This window comes from Tiliqua scincoides, chromosome 3 (assembly GCF_035046505.1).
Source record: "Tiliqua scincoides isolate rTilSci1 chromosome 3, rTilSci1.hap2, whole genome shotgun sequence".
Lineage (NCBI taxonomy): Eukaryota > Metazoa > Chordata > Lepidosauria > Squamata > Scincidae > Tiliqua > Tiliqua scincoides.
The window spans coordinates 209889121-209909698 of record NC_089823.1 but is presented as its reverse complement, the minus strand read 5'-3'; the positions used below and the strand labels follow the sequence as shown (position 1 = coordinate 209909698).

The following is a 20578-nucleotide window of genomic DNA, read 5'->3' as shown; positions in this document are numbered from 1 at the left end:
CTGATCTACCTCAGCTTATATAATTTCAGCTTTATGTAAGTTTTGCAAAGGAGCTGCCCTTGCTCACACTTCTTGTTCTGTCCTCAGCCTAGTATGCCTCCAGTGAGGTATCAGCAGTGAAAGCTACTAAAGGACAACCTGAGCAACTTTAAGTTGAATCTCTCTTGCCAGGTGTGATGGGGAGGGAACCAACTGAGAGAGCTTACACAGGTTGCAGCCAGAGCTTTAAAACCCTGGCAGCTGCCAGTGATAAGGCTGTAGCAGGCATGAGTTGCAGCCATCTCTCTCTCTCTGAAAATTAGGGAAGCTAGTGAGTCCAGGGTAGCAGCCTAGGTAGAAAGACTTGAATGAATCAGAGCAGTAGAGTTGGAAGGGGTTTTCAGTGCCATCTAGTCTAATCCTCTGCTTGAAACAGGAAAATAGTCTCCAGTGTGTCTCCTAGCTTGCCAAATCTTTGCTTGAAGATTCCAGTAAGGGCGAAACCACTGCTTCCTACAGTAATGTGTTCCATTGCTCAGCTGCTCCTACTGTTAAGAAATCTTTCCTGATATACACTGGAAATATTTCCTCCTACACAGCTTAGGAGATCTAGTTCTACTCTCTGGAGCAGCAAAGAACAAATCATTGCTCTCTTCCATGTGACAGTCCTTCAGGAATTTGAAGAGGGCTGTAACAGGTTGTCATTTCCCCCCTTCTCTTTTCCACGCTAAACTTAGGAAGTTCCCTCAACCTTTTCTCACAGTTGTTTTCCATATCCCTGATCATCTTAGTTGCCATTCTCAGAACCTGCTTCAGTTTGGCTGCATCCTACTTCTTAAGATGTGGTGTACTTAACATTAGCTGCTATTTGACTGGAATGGAGTAAAGTGGAACCACTACTTCTTGCAACTTGGACGCTATGGTTCTGCTAATGCTCCCTAAAATTGCACTAGCCTTCTTTGTGGCTACATCACACTGCTGACTTACCAAGATCCCTTTTGCATGTTGTGCTGCAAAGTCAAGTATTGCCCATTCTATACCTGTTTACTTTGGTTTTTTGTTTCTCCTGAGTGCAGAACTGTGCATTTGTCACTGTTGAACCTCATTTTGTTAATTTCAACTCGGTATTCTCGTCTGTCAAGGTCTGCCTGAATACTTCTATTTCAGTGTTTTCCAAACTGTGAGTCACGAGCCGATTTTTGGTGGGTCATAAAAAGTTTCTGAAATATTTTTAAAAAAAAACTTTGCAAGGACCCTTGCCCAGTTTGCAGAAGAAAATTGCAGCAAGAAAATTGCAGGATGGAAAGAACACTCTCATGGCTAAAATGCTAACCTATAGTGTAAGATAATCTTTATATACAAAAATTAAAATTTCATATTTTCCAATTTTCTCTAGTAATTGGCCTGCTATAGATCCTGTGTGAACCTGGTTTCAACCTTTTGTCTGGTCTGGAAGTCCCTAACTGCATATCTTGCTTTCCAGTTTAGCCTTCTGGGTACCTGGAATGACTGTAAAAAGGTTTGGGAAGGGAAATAGTCCTTGAACTCCATTTCTAGGGAGAGTAGCAGGTGTCTACATACACATACTATACCTAAGGTCTTTACTGGCATTGGGAGCACATAACTCTTAATAATAATTTAGTAATTATTAATAAAAAAAATTTTCTAGTTTTTTGTCTAATAAATCTATGTGGGTTGTGATAGATTGTCGTTTTAAAAAGTGGGTCCCAATGCTAAAATGATTCCCCATGGATATTGAGGCCCCACCTGTACACAGAATGTTATGAGAGTAGAAATTTTCTACATGTGAAGTTGTTTTTATTATAAGTTTAGCAAGACCTCAAACTTACATGGTTTTATGTCAACTTGCTTAATAATTCTTTTGTGTTCTCTGTAAATAGGTAAAAGTCCTTCATCCTCAGCCTGGTTGGGTTGAACTTGACCCTGAATGTCTGTGGACACAGTTTGTTGATGTGGTTACAGAGGCAGCTCAAGGTACAGCAAAACACAGTGGCTTTTATAGGTGCTGAAACAACACTGTTCCATATCTGACATTTGGTTGGTGAATATCTTAAAGTTTCTGCTTATTTTAAAGCCAGGCCAGCTCTAATTTTTATTATACTAGGCTATGTTCTCAGGCCCAGACCAAACATGCAAAACCCTGTATGAAGATTGGCATTTCTCATGGATGTAGCACATATTTGGATGCAAAACCCACATGAGTTTCCTTATCTATTTTTCCTGGGGACAGGCAGCCCAATCCTGAGCTGCCCAGAGCTGCGGGACCCGGCGGCTCCACTGTTTGGTCGCCGCTAAAGTGAAGGCACTTGTGTAGGGCGAGCAGCCCTGCCCGAGCGCCCTGGATCCTGCAGAGCTCGGCTCTGCAGACCCACCTCTCCCCTGCCTCCAGGAACGCCCCCCATGCCCTCGACTACGCCTCCCCCCTCTCTGGAACGCCTCCCCCACACCCTCGACCACGCCCCCATTTCCCATTCCGCAGCCCAGTGGTCACAGAGACCGCTGAGCTGCGGAATGTGGGCGCCCACCGCTCACTGGCTCAGCACTGGCCGGAACTGAGCCAGCTCCGGTGGGAGCCTGGCAGTAAGCCCTGCTAATGTGCTTTACAACACATTTGCAACTGTGGTCGGCACAGACCACAGCATTGGGCTCTAATTCGAGTAACTTTTCTGCTTCTTAATCTGTGAATTTGGAAGGGACTACATGGGTTTTGAACATATGGTTGGAAATTCATATTGTTGTCCAATCAGTATTGGGCTTTGAGTCCTCAGAGGATATGAGACAGAATCGTAGATGGACAAAGTCTTGGGAGGGGCGTGGAATCTTCTTCACCAGAGGTCTTCTCTCCTTGTTTTCTTAGACTTTTAAAGTCTTGCCCCTTTTGATTGGGAAGTGCTGGTAAAATATATGCAGACACATGAAGATAGCCAAATGTGCTAGAGAAGGGACAAGTACAACTTTTTCCACAAATAATAATAACTAGGTATTTATATACCTCCTTTCTGGTCATCGGATTACTTCTCTGACTTTATTCAAGGCAGTTTACATAGGCAGGCGTTTCTAAATCCCTCAAGGGGATTTTTACAATCAGAGGTTCTCTCTTTCAAGAACCAACAACATTTCAGAATGGATCTTTCTGATTTGGTCTCACTTCTGACCTCCAGTTCTCCCACGCAGGCTGACAAGCAGCTCCATCTCTCACATGGAGGACAGCCAAGACGCTTCTTGCTTACAACAAGAGCAGGTGGAATCACTCAGCTGGGCTTGTCAGCTGCTTCAAGGTCTCGCCATTCTCAGCTGTTCAGGGGGCTGCCGATGTCCTCGAACTGGTGACCTTTTGATGTTATCTTCAGGCTAACGGAGGCTCTACCCTCTAGACCAGACCTCCTGTCTCCTGCCTCAGATAAACTCTAGATTGGAGCAAACTTGTGATACAAATCACATATGGGTTGGTACTTATGGATGTGTCATGTGTTTGGTGTGAGTAGCAAAAAAAGAAGAAGCAGTGAATCACAGTCTTCCCCTTGGTGCTGATGAATGCTCCTATTTACTTTCTCACACATGTTCCTCTTCTGTTTTAGTCATTGCACAAACTCACCTACAATAAGATAGATCTGCTCTGGTATTTTATCAGTTCAGTGTTTTACCAGTTCATCTCTTAAGTCTTAACAGCATATGAAGTTTTAAAAAAGTTTTCCTAACTTGACTTCCTGGAAAAGTAACAAAAGTAATTGCTGAATTAACTTGAATAAAATATTCAGTGGTTTCAATCCTGCATGCTGAATACAATGAAATTTATTTCCAAATAAATGTGTATAGGATTGCACTGTGTGAATGGGAATGAATAACTTACATTCCTAGTTACATTATTACAATTTTGCATGAAGGGCACTGCTCAGTATTCTTTTTTTTTTTTAAGCTGCAAGAATTCGAATGAATCAAATTTCTGCTCTTGGACTCTCGACACAGCGTGGAACTTTCATTACATGGAACAAGTATGTAGAAAATAAACTGTTTATAAAGATGCTAGATGCTGTTGTTTTCTGTTTATGAATGTAGATTATTTTCAAAACTACATAATGAAATAAGGTTAACTATTTGATTAAAAAAGTACTTGATCTATTTGACCAGCTAAGTAAGTTGAATAATAGTCAAGTGTTAACATACTGATTTAGCAGAACTGTAATGAAAATTATTCATATGTAAATCAATGAAATGAAGAGATTGGAGAGCTCTCCTTGTCTTTTATTTTAAACCCTGGTGATGACACAAAAAGTTACAAATGTTGTTAAGTATGCAGTAATAAAGGGCGCAATCCTATTCTGTGCTGGAATAGGCAAGCTAAGAGGCTTGCACTGTATCCAGCATAGGATAGGGGCCATAAGTGGCTCAGCCAGAGGCAAGGCTTCCCCTTACCTCTGGCTAAGGGCCGCTGGCCCCTATGGGTCTCCTTGGACTTGTGCCACCTCTTGAAGCCACTCCGTTCTCCCTGGGAGTGGGGGTTGGAATTAAGCATAACTGCTGGATTCCAGCCCCGCCTCCCACTCCCCGCCCACCCGCCCCTGGGGCTGCCCACCACCTGCCCTCCCCCACCCAGGAATGCCTCCCCTTGCCTACTTTTGCTCCTTGCGTCAGCCTAGCTGGGTTGACACAATCTACGCTGAGGAAGCCAGCATGGAGGCTTGAATCGGCCTCCGCAGGCCAGCGCTTCTCTGAGCACTGGCCCAGCTTCCTCCTGAGGAGGCTTCCTGGACTGGCACAAGGTACTTGCGCTGGCCCAAGTCAAGGGCTGGATTGCACCCAAAAAGGGCTGGATTGCACCCAAAAAGACAAAGATTTGTAAATGCAGTTGTGTTTATACGCAAGACAGTGGGTAACTTCTCCTAAATGAAATGTGTGAGACAATAAGTTATACTTCTGTAGAGTTCAGAAATAAGGACCCTGCAGTTTTCCATCTACTATCAGATGATGCACTTTTACAATGTAGCTTAAGCCACTGCCTTACAAAACAATCTTTTTTGACCATGGTCACATCATCTCCTTATTTGCCATTCATCAATGAGTGCGCACAAGGTGGAAAATTGAAGGGTCAGGCAGTGCAAGAGAAGCTCTCTTCTGCTGAGAGAAACCCTCTACTTTTGCCAAAATGTTTTTGGATGTCCATATGACCCCCACTTCTCCTAAAGGAGCCCTGAACAATGATTGCACATTCGCATTTCCCTGATGTGCCTGGTAATATCCTTGGCAGCAGAAGACAGCATGCAGGTGCTAGTCCTGGGCCCACAACAGTTGGCTAGTTGGTTGAGGAAAGTTGTGTAACCCAAAAAGCCCAAAAACGCTTTCCCCCTTGCCTGCTGGGATCCATATATTTATAATTAAATGGGCCAAATTAGTCATTATGGATGTGTCTTTATTTCCATGAGTCCTCCTCTGTACATATAAAAAGGATTGAGGGGTTTCATACTTTCTCTAAAAGGAATGCATAAGGGAAGGGTCCTGAACCCTTCCATCTTTCCTCCTGTGTCCATTCAGTCTCAGCCCATTCTTCACTGCTCCCAACTCTTACATTAGAAGTGAACAGGAACAAGGAGAATGGCTGGAGCAACAAACTGAAAGTCCTCTTTCTCTTTCCCTTTTCCTGAAAGGAACTTTTTTCTTCCCCTTGCTTTTTATGTGAAACAAGGGACATGTGGAAAGAAAGACATATCCATCACCTATCCATCATGCTTAATTTGGCTATTTGTTTAAATACTTATATCCTGCCTTTCCCTTCTAATAGAGGAATTCAACAATTAACTCAATTTTTAATTAATGAACAATTAAAGAGTAATTTAACAATAATTAAAACAGGATAAAAAGAGTAAATATTACACTAAAAAATAACAAACGGCCTCAACCCCAAATTTAGCAAGGAAGAAGAAATTGGAGAAAGCTGAGCAGGAGCATCTTCAGGCAGCACCAGAACACTTGCAAAGAAAGAGCTAATCACAATTCAAGGGGAAGGAAATTCCACTTCTGTGGTGCCATAAACATATGTGGTTACTAAATTAAATGATTCACAGCTCAATCCTTACCCGTGCTGGAATGGGACGGCCTGCCCTGTATCAAGCGCGGGGTTGGGGCAGATTGCGGCTCATCCCGGGACAAGGGGAATTCCTTCCCCTTACCCCAGGTAACGCTGCAGCAGTCCCAATTGGGCTACTTGGATCTGCACCACCTCATAATCTGCTCCGGGTTGCCTGGGAAAGGGGTTAGGATCTGGCACAAGTACTGGAACCTGGCCCCACCCCCTGCTCAACTGCACACTTGCACTGCCCGCCCTCCACCCCAGAACTCCTCAGTTCTGCCGTCCCCAGACTTCTGTGCCGGCCTGGAGAGGCTGATGCAAATCTACCCCTCCACCAGCTCTGCAGGGCATGGAGTAGCCTGCAGAGGCTGGCGCACATCCTTGTCCAGCTTCTCTGAGTCATCACAGATGTGCCTTATGGCACATTTGCAACACTCTTCAGCCAGCACAAGGGACTTGTGCCAGCCTAGGGTGCCTTCGGGATTGCGCCCTCAGTATCTCAGCCTTGATAGATTCAACCCTGAATTTGTAATATGGAGAAAATTATAATCATTCATTTTATAGGTCACTACGTTAGTGCTGATTATAGTACAATGATACTGATAGAATCAGTAGTGCTGATTATAGCACAATCAGCACTTATTGTGCTAAAAGTCAACTATCTTCATTACTTTTCAGAAAGACAGGGAAACCGTTTCATAACTTCATAAGCTGGCAAGACTTGAGAGCTGCTGAACTAGTAAAATCCTGGAACAGATCTATGCTATTGAAGGTGAGGTATTTGTTCAGTGACTAAAATTGAGAAGGAATGCATGTGAGAGAGGGCATAGGAATGTGCCTCAATACCAAGGGGAAGATTGTGATAGCAATTTTGACACAGTTTGACTTTAAGAAGAAGGGTGCTTATATACCTTGCAATTATTGAGTGATATTGGTTAAATCATCGAAGTAGACTTAAAATGGCTATGGTAGGAAATCTACCCTTCAGTTGGAGAAGTGAAGTCAGTCAAATTTGTTTCCAGTTGGGTGGTGTGAGGTTGCTAATCCAATCTGTTGTCTGAACAATAACCTTTTGCTAATACTGACAAAGCAGCTCCTTTGGAAGTTGTCACTTCACCTTTTCTGCCATCACATTGCAAGCATAAATATCTTTTTTTTTAACCTCTGGAAATGAACATAGACAGTATGTTTTAAACAGATTGCCCATATGTACATTTTGTTCAAAGAGCTGCAGGAGGAAGGGGCAAATATTTATCAGTCATCTTGTTTTTGGAACAGGCAATACATGGTGTCTCTTCACTACTGCACTTTTTTACTCGAATGGATCCGTTTTTGCTCTCAAGTTGTATTACTTTCTCAACGCAACATGTCTCTTTAAGACTGGCCTGGGTTTTGCAGCATATATCTGAAGTAAGTCCAATGCCTGTCTTGATATTCTCCATAATGTATATTGTATTTGCTTATTCGATATCTTGATGGCGGATCCTCTTTCTGGATAATAAGCATAATACCATTGAGCTATTTTGGTTCAATGAACTACATTACTGAATTATTTGACTAATATAAGTGTTATATATGTTTTATTATATAGTGTGTCAAATGTTATATAATTGGCAATTGCACAGAATAAACCCATATTTAAATGCCCATCTCATATGACTTATCATTTCTGGCCTATTCAGATGAATGTCCTGATCTGTTCTTAAGCATACATTATGCTGAATTTACCCCTCAAGCTCAAAATATGAGGTTGGTTGTAGGTTTCTGTTTGTTTTAAAAAATGAACTGCAAAAATTGCCTCAAAAATAGTTGTCGTATCTTTAAGCTGGCCAACTCAAGATGACATGACTCAACACGAGAATCCTTGGCTGCTTTCTTTAAAAAACTACTCTAGTTTCATTGTTATCTGGAATTGGAATCCAGGAATCATCTGTATCAGTAGCTGTAGTAGAACTACTTTTAAAGGCATATAAGCCAGATTAATTGGGGCCCAATCATATCCAGTTTTCCAATGCTGGTGCAGCAGTGCCAACAGGGCTTACGCTGAATTCTGCAATAGGGGAGGGCAGTCATGGAGGTCTCCTCAAGGTATGTTCATTCCCTTATTTTGGGAATGCATTGCAGCTGCATTGGTGTTGGAAAGTTGAATAAGATTCGGTCCTTAGCAGACAGAGCTCTGATTCCTGAAAGAGGAACATTTGGAAAACTCAGTCTTTGTTATAATAATGCTTCTCTTTTGATAATGTAGTGTTAATACAGCTTATGTTGGAGTGGGTACCATTTGCTATCTTGCAATAAAATGTGGCCTGTGTGTGTTTTCAGGTAGAACAAGCTATTAAAGATGATAATTGCTGTTTTGGGACAGTTGACACATGGCTACTATATAAACTCACAAAAGGTGAGAAGGGTGGGAAAACCAAAATAATCTACACATGTGCACAAAATCTACGTGCAAACCTATCGCGCGCCTGTGCCAAAGTAGCACACATTCTTCATGGAAGAAAGTTTTGTTATTTCAAGCTATCTTTCTCACCACACCATCTGAATTTTCTTCCTGTTTTCCTTTTTTGAAATACTTATATTTTCTCTGATTCTTCTTTTCTGCATCATCCCTAGCCTTTGCCAATTCCTAGTTATTCTCTCTACTTCTTCCAGACCCTGTTTATGGGCCCAGTCCTATCCAGTGTTCCAGCAGTGATGCAGTCATGCCAATGAAGTATGCACTGCATCCTGCAGTGAGGTAAGGGGATGTCTGTTCTCTTACTTCAGGGCTCCACTATGGCTGTATTGGTGCTTGAAAGCTGGATAGAATTGTGCTCTTTAAATTAAGACCAATTTGTGGTCTTTAAATTAAGACCAAACTTGACGTGATGGCAGAGCCATATTTGTCCAATCCTCTTTAATTTATAAAACATGCATAATGCTTTATATTCATTTGCATATAATGCACGATTTCATGGGTAAAACAAGCTGTAGGTGATTGAATGTTAAGGAGGTACACAGATGAAGGATCTTTTCTCTCCACCTTACCTCCTGGCAGTGCTTCACCTCATTTTTCCCCTTCCAGAGGCTTAGTCAGGCTGGAGGAAAGGAAAGTTCAGGAAGGTTCCTTTGCCCACATTCCCTTTTGATGTCAAAACTGGAACCCCCATACAACCCCTCCTCTTTTAAATATGAGCAGGACAGATAACATGACTGTTGGCATCTTATCGAATTTGTTCTTAAGATGTTGCATGATGGGCAAAAGGGACTTTTAGCTCTATGTTCTGTACAGCTTCTGGTACATTGTTGTTTGTAAACAAATGGTTAGTATTATTATTTGAACAAATTATTTGAAAGAATATTAATTTGAACAAATCACCAAGATCTTTATTATACAGAAAGTCAAAAGAATATACCCTTAGAAAAAGGTCTGTCCTCATGAAGAACAGATCTATCAATGGCTACTAGTCATAGTGACAATGCACTACATCTGGATACAGTGGTAGTATGCGTCTGACTACCAGTTGCAGGGGAGCAATGGTGGAAAAGAAGCGTGCTTTTCTTTTCTGCCTGTGGGCTTCCCAGATGTGAAAGCCCTGGAACCTCTGGATCAGATGGGTCTTTGGCTTGATCTAGCAGGGCTTTTCTTATGTTCATATGATCATTGTGAATGGACAGCCTGAGTGTTAATATGTGTGAATGGGGATGTGCTTTGAGGGACTGTAAGCATTTGGGCTTTTCATGCAGAAAGTCCAAGATTCATTCCAAGCGGGGCAGAGGGGAAAAAAACCCAGACTGAAATCTTGTAAGCCAATGCAAATTAGTGCCAACAGTACTAAACTAGATGGACCAGTGGTGTAAAGCAGCGCCCTGTGTTATTAGGCTGATGTTGAGAACAATGTACAAACCTCCAAAGTTTATTCTATATCTACAATACATTTTACTGGATCTTTATTTGTTCTTCTTAATACCCAGGTGCAGTGTATGCTACAGATTATTCAAATGCCAGTTCCACTGCTCTTTTTGATCCTTTTAAGGTATGACTAGTTCATTCTGCACTGATATTGTAATATTTACTATACAGTATATTATTGTGAAACTTTTTTCTTCCTATGCATATGGTTTCAGCTTCAATGGAGTGTGCCTCTTGGGAAGTTACTTTCTATTCCAATATCACTTTTCCCCCCAGTGGAGGACACAAGGTAAGTCTGACCGAAGTTTAATGAGTTAGTATGTTTGTATTTATAGATAAACACAAATACTGATGCATGTTCATTGAAATTATTATCAAGAGACAACATAGCCAACTTTGATTTAGACTAGGCTTATTTTTCACAGCTCTGTATAAGCAAATATTCTAAAAAGACTAAGGAGTGGAGAAAATTACCATAGAGTAAATGTGATTAATTTTTCCCTAGGAATGGCTAATTACTAGCATTCAGTTTAGTTGTATTAATTGCCTTGAGAGCAATAACTTTCAAACTTTACATTTATTTTAAGTCACAACTTTGGATCAGTTGATGCTGAAATATTTGGAGTGCCTTTTCCAATAGCAGCTTTGGTGAGTGAAAAGTGTTCTTGTTTTTCGTTTCTTTTTTTCTCCCATTCCCTTAGCTAACTAGATCTCAATACCTTTCTATCACACAAATGGTATTAAAATGAGCATTTGCCTGTGATTATTTTTGTGTATGACTCTTATTTGGAGCTTCTTTTAAAAACTGATTCAGGTTGAATCAATGTATGCCATGTTACTGGTCCTCAGGCACACCTTAGTTCTACATGCAGTTTTGGCTTCCTTTAAACAATTTCATGAAGATGAGTTTGTTGTCCTGTGTGGTTCGAAAGCATGGGCTGTCTCCCATGTGAATTGCAATTTTGTGGAATTAATCTTGCATCTTCTCTTATAGAACATGCCTTTTCACAGCTGGAGAATATACTTTTTCAGTAATAGAATTTCAAAAGGCCACGATCCTGTTCGCTGCATTAAACTAAATCCTAATGGGAAAATTTTAAAAGTCTAGTGCAAAAATTTTTTTTTCAAAACCTAAGAACAAAGTTTCATTGTGTTCCAGCTATGTTGTCTTATGTATTGAGGATTTTTGTCTACAGTATGTATTAGGGGTCTGGATTCAGATGTCCAATCCAGAAGTGACTATCCTTTGAGTAAAACTCTTTTATAGTAAAATCTTATGCATGTTTACAAAAGTAAGTCCCACTATTCATTAGGGCAGCAGTTCCCAAACTCTCCAGGAGACTCTCCCAGATTCTCCAGGAGTTTGGGAAACAGGGTAAGTGTGTGCAGGGGACGGGCAAAGGCAGCAGTGCAAGCGCCACAATCGCATTGCTGCCAGGGCCAAAAGAGGGGTTTGCAACTGACCTAAAGCCAGTCCTGCCTTCCAGGTGGTGGGGGAAGCCCCACAGATGCCTCTGCAGAGCTCCCCAAGCCTCCAAAATGCTAAGCTATCACAGCCCCCTTCCAGTTTACGATCTTGAAACCGGAAGTGGTTTGCATTAACTTTTTTTTAGCATTTTGATTGCTTGGGGAGCTCTACAGAGGCATCTGTAGGGCTCCCTGCACTGCCCAGAGGCCAATGCTGACTTAGGTTAGTTGCAAAAAACACACACTTTGGCCCTGGCAGTGATATGACTCTGCCCCTTAAGGGGGCAGAGTCGGGGATGCCCTGGCTGGGGTGTTGATGCTCCCTTTCAGTAACCTCTGCATTAGGGGTTAACTTCCAGTAAGTGCATATCATTACAGCTTTAAATTTTGATTTTTAACCTTGGCTTCTTGGATTGGCCTTAGATTGCATACTGTCTGAATAGGACTGTGCCCAGGATCACAATGTGTACTGTGTATTTTGTAGTAATTATGTTAGTCTCAATCTGTGTCCCTTTTGCTGAGTCCTGAAAATATACAAGTATCTTGAACCTGTACTTCTATAGTATCACGCTAATACTGATGTCATTTTCTTGGATGTTGTATAAGATATGTTTTTCAATCAATTTTTGATCTTGGCTTTTCAGATCTAACTTGGTTTATAACCTCTGTGAATTAATGTATAGGTAGCCTGCTCTTAAGTAAAGAGAATGGCTCAGGACATCTTTAGTCTACAGAAATTGTGCAGTTTCTCAAACTATATGTTTAATTATTTTTGTTTTGCTTTTTTTTTCTTGGCCTATAATTTGAAATCTGGAAAGGTAATTGGTACCATAGTTGGAAAGTTTTTTTCTTTTTCACACCAGTATGTGATTGTACAGTGAAGGGGAAATTAGTAGTCCAAAAGTGACATAGCAGTGTTGTGAGATGAATTGAATTACAGTCAGTTGACTAAAAATGCATAGTGAAAGAGTACATTAATTTATGCTAATTCTTTTAGGGCACAATCCTAACCCCTTATGCCGGTGCTTTCCAGCACTGACATAACGGCAATGCAGCTCTGAGGTAAGGGAACAAACATTCCCTTACTTTGAGGAGGCCTCTGGGAGTCACACTCAACTGCAGGATGCAGCACACGTCCCATTGGCACCACTATGCCAGTGCTGTAAAGCACTGACTTAAGGGGTTAGGATTGCACCCTTATGGGTATGCAAGTACATAGAAGCCTTGTCCAAGCATAAACATTTAAGGCACAATCCTATCCAACTCTTTAGCACCAATGCAGCTGAAGGTTAAGGGAACAAATGTTCCCTTACCTTGAGAAGGCCTCTGTGTCTGCCCCACCAGCACAGGATGCAGCACATGCCTTGTTGGCACTGCGGCATCAGCGCTGGAAAGTTGGATAGGCTTGGGCCCTCAGTTCTCTACTCTTCACACTTGGACAAAAATGATAAGATTGTTGTTTGAAGTATGCACTTGCAATATACAGCACTTGCTTACTGAGTTCTATACTTGCTCCCACAATATAGTGATACTGCAGCATCAGACACAAACTTGAGAAGATGATGCTTATTTTCATTATTGACAGATGAGCCCCCCAAAATTGCAGTGTCAGTTTTTTGTTTGTTTTCTAGTATGCTTATTTTTTTTAAAGGAAAACAAATATCTACTGGAGAGAAGGGACAGAATTATCTTGTCTAGACTGGTGATTTCTATCAGATAACTCATCTGATTTTGTATTGCAGGTGGCAGACCAGCAGGCAGCAATGTTTGGAGAGTGTTGTTTTGATATAGGTGATATGAAAGTCACCATGGGCACTGGGACATTTTGGAATATTAACACTGGGAGCAAAGTTCATGCATCTAGAACAGGTAAGCTTGTATATTTGTGTACACTCAGCCTATGGTTGAAAGGAATCACTGCAGACATAGTTATATTCAAACAGGGAATCTTGCTTTTATTTTGCAGTGAAGTTCTTAGGCAAACAGAAATGAATAAGAGAGCATAAAATGTTATAAGAGACGTGCAGTTATTCCATGAGAAATTACACCAATGACTTTCAACCTACGTGGGCTTTGTAACCATGTGATCATTCCAGACCAGCTGCACTAGCTGCCCTGGCACTGTTAATAATCCTTCAGCAATCTTCCTTTGCCTGTCTGTATCCCTAAGAGTGAGTGAGAAAAAAATTGGGATAGCAGCAGTGCTGGAGGGGAAGGGGAGAATGTGCCACAGTAGTTACTGTCTCCATTATCTCATTCTCTCTGCCTATGTGGCTGCAATTGTATGTGAGCAGAGACAGTGATGAGAAGGTGACTGCAGCACCTGTGGCATGTTCCCCCCTTCTCTGTAGGGGGCTGCACTGTAGGAGGTAGCCACTGTCACAAAGGGAATGGATGGAGGCCTACCTATTCCTCTCTTCTGCTCCCTCCTTATTTGAAGGGGGAGCAGCTGTGGGGAGAGCTGTGTGCTCCTCAAACAACCTTTGGGCTTGGACTGTGCCTGGCTATACCTCAGGATCCATATGCTGCCCAGGAGGGGAGGGCTAAGCGCAGCCATTAAGAACTTTGAGCTGGGAGCAAGCACACCTTCCCTGTGCTCCTGAGAAAGAGAGGAGGAGCTTTGGCAAAGAAGGCTGGCCTCTCCAGGAGACAGTTTAGGATGCCATCGCATCTCCTCTGAGGACTCAGAACTTGCAGATACTGAACAGCCATGTCCAATACTTTCAAAACTCACTTTCATAACTTTCAAAACTCAAACCATACTTTCCAAACTCACATGGAAAATTCTGAGCTCAAGGATTAAGAGGTGAAAGGGGTACTTGGCTTATTCCATAAGAAAAAAAACTCAGGGATAGCTTTTGGATAAGGAAACACACATGCAGTGCAAATGTGCACAGCATCCTTGGGAAATGCTCATTTTCTTGTGGGCTTTTACACCTTTGTTCTGGGCCTTAGTGCGAACATCTGAAGCACATTAAAACATTTCCCTTTGTCAGAAAATCCTTTTATGTCTTCATTCATAACAAACAGAAGCACAAGTAATTTTTTTCAGATTTTGGAATAGACGTGCACAGATAGATTTGATCAATCAAAAAGACCCCTAACATCTGGAGTATTGGTGATTTTTGACTCTGTTAGCAGGAGTAAGTTAAAGAGATCAGGTGAATAGATATTAGAAAGAGCAAATAACTTTTGAGTAGATCTGCTACCATGGTTATTCTAGTGGTACATCCAGGCAGTTAGTAAAAAAACCCTCCTGCTTAATTGTAGTTGTTGAACTGTTACCTAAACTTCCATGATTAGGTCTTTAAAAGTGGCTTTTCCTTTTTTCCAATTTTTTGCTCATTTTAGGTGAATGTATGTTGCTTTAGAGGACATATGGTAGAAAAGTGGCCTATTCATTTACATATAAATAAGTATAACTGATAGTTGTGGTATCTTGAAGCATGTATTCTGGCATTAATTTAGAAAAGAGAAGCTTCTCCAATCATCTCCAAAGATAGCTGTATTTTAAGAAATTCCTTTCATTTAATGAACACAAGCACTGAAGTACAGGTGGTGCTGTACCTGAAGATGATGAAACCTGTAGATAATGAAACCTGCAGGTCAGGACACCCAGACTTCTGAACATGAGTTGTGCCCAGGGAGGCCTTGCACAGCGTCTGTGGGCCTCAGAAAGGCCCAGGAGGTATTTAATGGACATTTCTGGTTTTCGGTGAAAACTAGGTGCTCTTTAAACACCTCCAGGGGGCTTTCTTGTAGATGCCATGTGAGGCCTGAGAAATGCTTCCAGATGCAGCCAGAGCAAGGTTCCAGTTGTGCCCAGGAGACTCAATGCATCCTCAGCCCCAGGTTCAGAACCCACAGTGGGTCAAATTTGCAGGTTCTGAATCCACTGATAAAGAGGACCCACCTTTATATTGACTGATAAATACAATAGAGCAGCAGTTCCCAATTTTTACTGTGCTGCAACCCACAATGACCAACACAATGCTCCTGGTGGTGCCAGGGGAGACCCTAGAGGTCCCTTCTGAATCGTTCCAGGCTAATGACCCACTCTACAGGCCTCAGAATGGCCTGCAGGAGCCTCTAAAAACTACTGGTGGTTTTTGGAGGCAATGGCAGGTGGCAGGGCCCAGATTGTGATCCACCTGACATGGGCTCATGATGCACTAGTGGGTTGTGACCCACACTTTGGGAATCCCTATAATAGAATGAACATTGATTTAACAAACCTTGATTCAACAGACTTTTGAAATAACTGCCTCTTTTGAGGACCCAGAGGTCCATCAAACCCTGCCTTACAGAGTTCCCTCAGTAATACCAAAGCAGCGCTGTAAGGTAGTTAAGGGGTAGACGTGTGGAGAACAGGCTTACTTACCTCCCAGGATTGTTGCTGGAGCTGCTGTTCTCCGTTTTGCTCTTTAACAGAGCACTCTGGGAACTGAGATGTTTCTATTCCTGAGGCTGTCCTACTGAAGCCTCAGGAATGGCAGTGTCTAAATTCCGAGAGTGCCCCATTAGAGTGCCCTCTAGGGCAAAATGGAGAGCACAGCTTCAGCACCAGCCCTGGACAGTAGGTAATTTTGTCACCTCAACCTCCCCCCCCCCCCCGCCATCTACTTTAGAAAGTTCCATTGGTGCTGCTATCCTTTTTTCCACCAGAGTATTTCTAGAGTACTCTGGTGGGGAGCAGGGTAGAGCAGCAGCACTGACTGAACTTTTTAAAGTTGGGATTTAATGAACTAATAGAAGAGGAGGGGTACACCCCTTCTTTTAAATTGAGTCCATTTAAGTTGAGGGTTCATTGTATGGCAAAATATGCGTACTGTTCTAGCTTCAAAACCTAATGGCTTTTGACTGTGGTTCATAAGAATTTTAGATACTGTTGTTTGATAATGTCTTTTGACACACCTTAAAAAAAAACCTAACAATATACTTCAGTGCAGAAGTAGGCAGTTTGTTCCACTAGGATGGCCACTGTCCATGTGCTTAATAGGTTCCAGATATTTGTAGTTCTGATTTTTCTTTTTCTTGTTCAGGAAGTTTAGATACTAACTACTACCCAGAGCTTGAGAACACAAAAATATTTCAATGGAAATGTGTAATAAAATATGGAACCCCCTGAAATGTGGCAGCACCAAAAGGGAGAATATAAATCTTATGTAAAGGTGTGTAATGTCCATGGCGGGCAGAGACCCCGTCCTTTGGTGTGCGACTGAGCGCAGGGAGCTTACCCTGTCGAGGCAAGTCGGTCGTCAGCAGAAAGAAGGACGGGAGGCAGGCACAGCTGTTTTGCACAGACAGTTTACTCACGTCAAACTCTTGACATTCATGGGGCCTGTTACGCCACAGGCCCCGTTGCCTTACACAGACTCGTGTCGTCGGCGCACGACAGGCTCGTTCCCTGCTCCTTCCCGACCCCATGAGGTTTCAGGCAGAGCTTTCTGGCTGGTGCCTGTCGGCCAGGGCTATGGGTTCCCGAGGGCTGCAATGCTGTTTGGGGTCAGCTTAGCTGTCCTCAGGAGGACCCCTGGCACCTCCAGGCTTGCCCCTCAATCAGCTGGCCTCCAATGGAGGTAGTTGGTTCCGGGTCCCTGGTTCTGCAACCCCGCCTCACCTGCTGTCACCCCCAGGGCCCTGGCGGGCCTAGGATCGGGGAGTTCCCAGCCCCTCTCTCCTGGGCCGAGGTAAGCCACCTTCCCTTCAGGGCCTGGCTTGTCTGCATAAGGCCGGGGTGGCTACTCCCTCTGGCCTTCCCCTCAACCCTGCTCCCAACTGGAGAGCAGTGACCTCTCTCGAGGCTGTCCAGCCTCCTTATGAAGCCAGCCTTGGGCTGGGCCAGCCCCACCCCTTCTGCCCATGTGTCTGCTGGCGGCTCCCAGGAGGCACTAGGTCCTCCTCCCAGGGAGGTGTCTTGCCTGGGACCCTAGTACTGACAGTGGTTAGGTCTTGCTCCCGAGGAGGCCCCTACCCTTGAGGAGATCCCTGCTCCTGAGGAATTCCAGGCCACCTGGGCTGGGCCTAGGTGACAAGGTGTTACGTGAAAATCCCCTTTTTCCTTTTACGTTGTGATTTTTATATCTGGTTATGTATTATGGACTAAAACTCATGCAGCCCAAACCTCAAAACACAGGACACACTTCCCCCAGCACACTTTTCCAAAAACCCTGGTCAAAACCACAAGCACATGGATTACACAACCCCCATTTTCCTGCAGGTCAATGTAAGAGATATATGCAAAATGGTCTCCTGATCCAATCACTGTTATGCAAACCCATTAAACCTCAACACACAGGACAATCAAGTCAAGTCAAGCTCATGGTGACCACATCCCCATCCCCCAGTCAAGGAGTCTGGAAGAGTAAATTGTTGTCTCAATCACTGTAAATCGTTGCTTATATGTCTCATTGTTGTAACTCAACCAATCTTAAGTACCATATGCAAACTGCCTTCAGGGGTTGGTCAAGTTCCCTCCCCCAGGAGGCTGGCCATGGCTGATAGCTGACTTCCTGATCATCCTGTTTTGCATGCTCCATGTGCCCCACTGTGTGTAGTGAGCAAGTGCATCCAGATCAGCTCTAGGCCACATCCCGGTCATTCAGGTCAGCATCCAGGTCAGCAAAAATCCTTTGAAGAGAGGGAGTTTCGCCACATGCTCTTTCTCTCTGGCTGCCCCTCCAAGGCAGAGGTCCTCCTCCATAGGACTCTTCCCCTCTCTCCATCCAACTGCTTTTCAGGATAGGAAATTATACCTGCGCCTGGAACCTTTTCCCTTCCCCCCTTTTTTTCTCTTCTTCTCTCCCCATCTTTAGTGAGTAACTGGGTCGGCAGGTCAGGGACCCCTAAAATTCTTCCCTACAACCTATCCTTTTCTGATTTCCTCGGATGCACCAAATACACTCCACATGCAGCCACCATGAAAGTTAGATACACTGGATCCAAGTACTAGGATTCAAGTAGACATATACTTACCATTTTTCCAGGTGCATTATGTATACCTGTGTATTTTGCAATAAAAATATAATCCTATTGAAAGTTATCTTTCTCCCAGTCTCCTCTTTAAGCAAAAAAGGAATTTTCTCTGCATTACACCGCCTTGTTATCTAGCCTGCGATCTTGAAGTTTCCAAAAAGGGTAATATACTAATTCCCCTAAACAAAACAGCCCTTTTGGTAACAGAGGGAGAAAAAGCTACTGATTAATAGTGTATTGTTCCCTCTCCCAGCATTTATTTTAAATATATAGGCAACTATTTTCTCATTCATTTTCTCATTCATCAAAAATCTCATTTCAAGACTTTTGGAAATTTGTAACTGTTGAAATTTCAGCAAGGAATAATTGTATAAAGCCAATATAGTGACTGATACTCTCTCATTTGTATCCATTTGTATAAGGCTTGTATCCATTGGTTGGTTGGAAGATAGGAAAAGAGCTGGTCTACTTAGCTGAAGGCAATGCTTCCGACACTGGGAGTACTATACAATGGGCTCAAAACTTAGGTAAGTAGTTTGAATTAATGTTGGAGCATTGCTTAATATAGCAATGGTTCTCAAAATTTTTAGCACTGGGACCCACTTTTTAGAATGGCAATCTAGCGGGACCCACCAGAAGTGATATAATTAACCTGGAAGTGATGTCACGGCCACATCATCAGTTTAGGGTTCAAACCTAAGCTGTGATCAGCCAAAGGTTTGCACACAGTGCACTTGTGCTGTTATTTTGCATAGCTCAGATCCAAGCTTGGATCCTTCTCCAACCATATAGCCCTCCCCCCTTTCTAGTGTTCCATCTTTCCACCTATTCAGGGCAAAGCACCATGCCTCTCTCCCAGGGGTAGCCTGCCCTGCCCAGCAGCTCTGGGCCCTTCATTTTCAGTTCTGTATTTTCAATGGTAGCTGAGCTAGGTGCAACTCACCTGAAATTGGCTTGAGACCCACCTAATTGATCCCAGCCCACAGTCTGAGAAACACTGTAATATAGGTTGCAAAGTGCCACTGATAAGTATTACTAGCTTTCACCTAGAGTGGCTGAATATTTGCTCCACATTACTGGTGCAGACCCTGAAGCAATGGACAAGGAAGCTGTGGCTGGGTTACTGGAAGGACCAGAAGAGACTTCATACATGCACCAGCCCTCCCAATGTTGCTATAAGCAGAAGAGGAGAGAGAGGGACAAAGCAGGAATTGCATTTCTTCATTCAGGCAAGGACATGACTATACCCCAGGGACATCTAAAACCCTGGTCCTTGTCTGGGTGGGTGGGATCTTTTTCCCCATTGTTGATGCATTGTTGATGCAGTCTGATTTTATTAAGGACAATGTCAAATGGACAACCTCAAAGGATTGCTGTTTTGGGGAACTGCAAGAGCTGAGAATTACCTTTTTCCCTCCTTTTACTGGCTGTAATTGTAGTAGAGGTGTTTTCCCAAGATGAGAGATGGACTAGGTGAGAAGAGCCCGAAAAAGTTTTGATTGGTAGAAGAGGGTCTATGATTACGCCCATTGTTCCTTGTTGAGATGTTTAGGATCCAAGTCAATGTTTGTACTACTGTGAATGTAAGAATTTATGCCTTCAATTTAATTTAGGAGAAAATGTGTACCAGGTATCAACAGTTTGGGGAAGATTTTTATAAACCATTCTGCACATGTTGTATACATTCACAGATCTTTTTGTCAATGCTGAAGAGACATCAGAAATGGCCAGCAGTCTGGTAAATTCAGGAGGAGTTTGTTTTGTTCCATCCTTTAGTGGCTTGCAGGTAAAAATACTTAATTTGCCAGAATGCATAGTGATTTCAGTCGAAACTACTTTTGTTAAATTGCACTATCTCTTACTTTTAAATGCTCTTCACTATAATTTATACAGGTGTCTCCCCCATATCCTCAGGAGTTGTGTTCCTGACCTGCCCATGGATACAGGAAACCACAGATATGGGGAAACGCAATCTCTGTGTCCCCCTGCACCACTGCCCCCTCACCCATTACCTTTATGTTTACAATCATGCAAAGGATTGTGTGTGTTGCTTTACCCAGACACTATAAGCAGAAAGCTTATAGCAGGGACTAGTAAGCAGGGAGCCTGCAGCTAGGATGACTCAGGGACCATTAACAGGAAGCAGGACTGCCTCACATGACTTCCCAGACTCAACC

The 20578-nt window shown here is 42.9% G+C and overlaps 1 protein-coding gene across 2 annotated transcripts in view; it reads left to right on the top strand.

The window, feature by feature from the left end:
• GK5 (glycerol kinase 5) overlaps positions 1-20578 on the top strand; it is a 40422-nt gene that overhangs the window by 2636 nt on the left and 17208 nt on the right. Inside the window, exons 1-12 of one of the 2 annotated variants that reach the window (XM_066620376.1) lie at positions 1887-1974; positions 3175-3445; positions 3917-3992; positions 6743-6836; positions 7343-7474; positions 8387-8462; positions 10022-10083; positions 10175-10248; positions 10547-10607; positions 13169-13295; positions 18824-18928; positions 20093-20187. In XM_066620376.1, coding sequence (XP_066476473.1) covers positions 3442-3445; positions 3917-3992; positions 6743-6836; positions 7343-7474; positions 8387-8462; positions 10022-10083; positions 10175-10248; positions 10547-10607; positions 13169-13295; positions 18824-18928; positions 20093-20187 — 906 coding nt within the window. In that variant the 5' untranslated portion in view covers positions 1887-1974; positions 3175-3441. Of the gene's footprint in view, positions 1-1880; positions 1975-3174; positions 3446-3916; positions 3993-6742; positions 6837-7342; positions 7475-8386; positions 8463-10021; positions 10084-10174; positions 10249-10546; positions 10608-13168; positions 13296-18823; positions 18929-20092; positions 20188-20578 lie in introns of those variants that run through there. The other variant, XM_066620375.1, reaches the window with a different exon arrangement.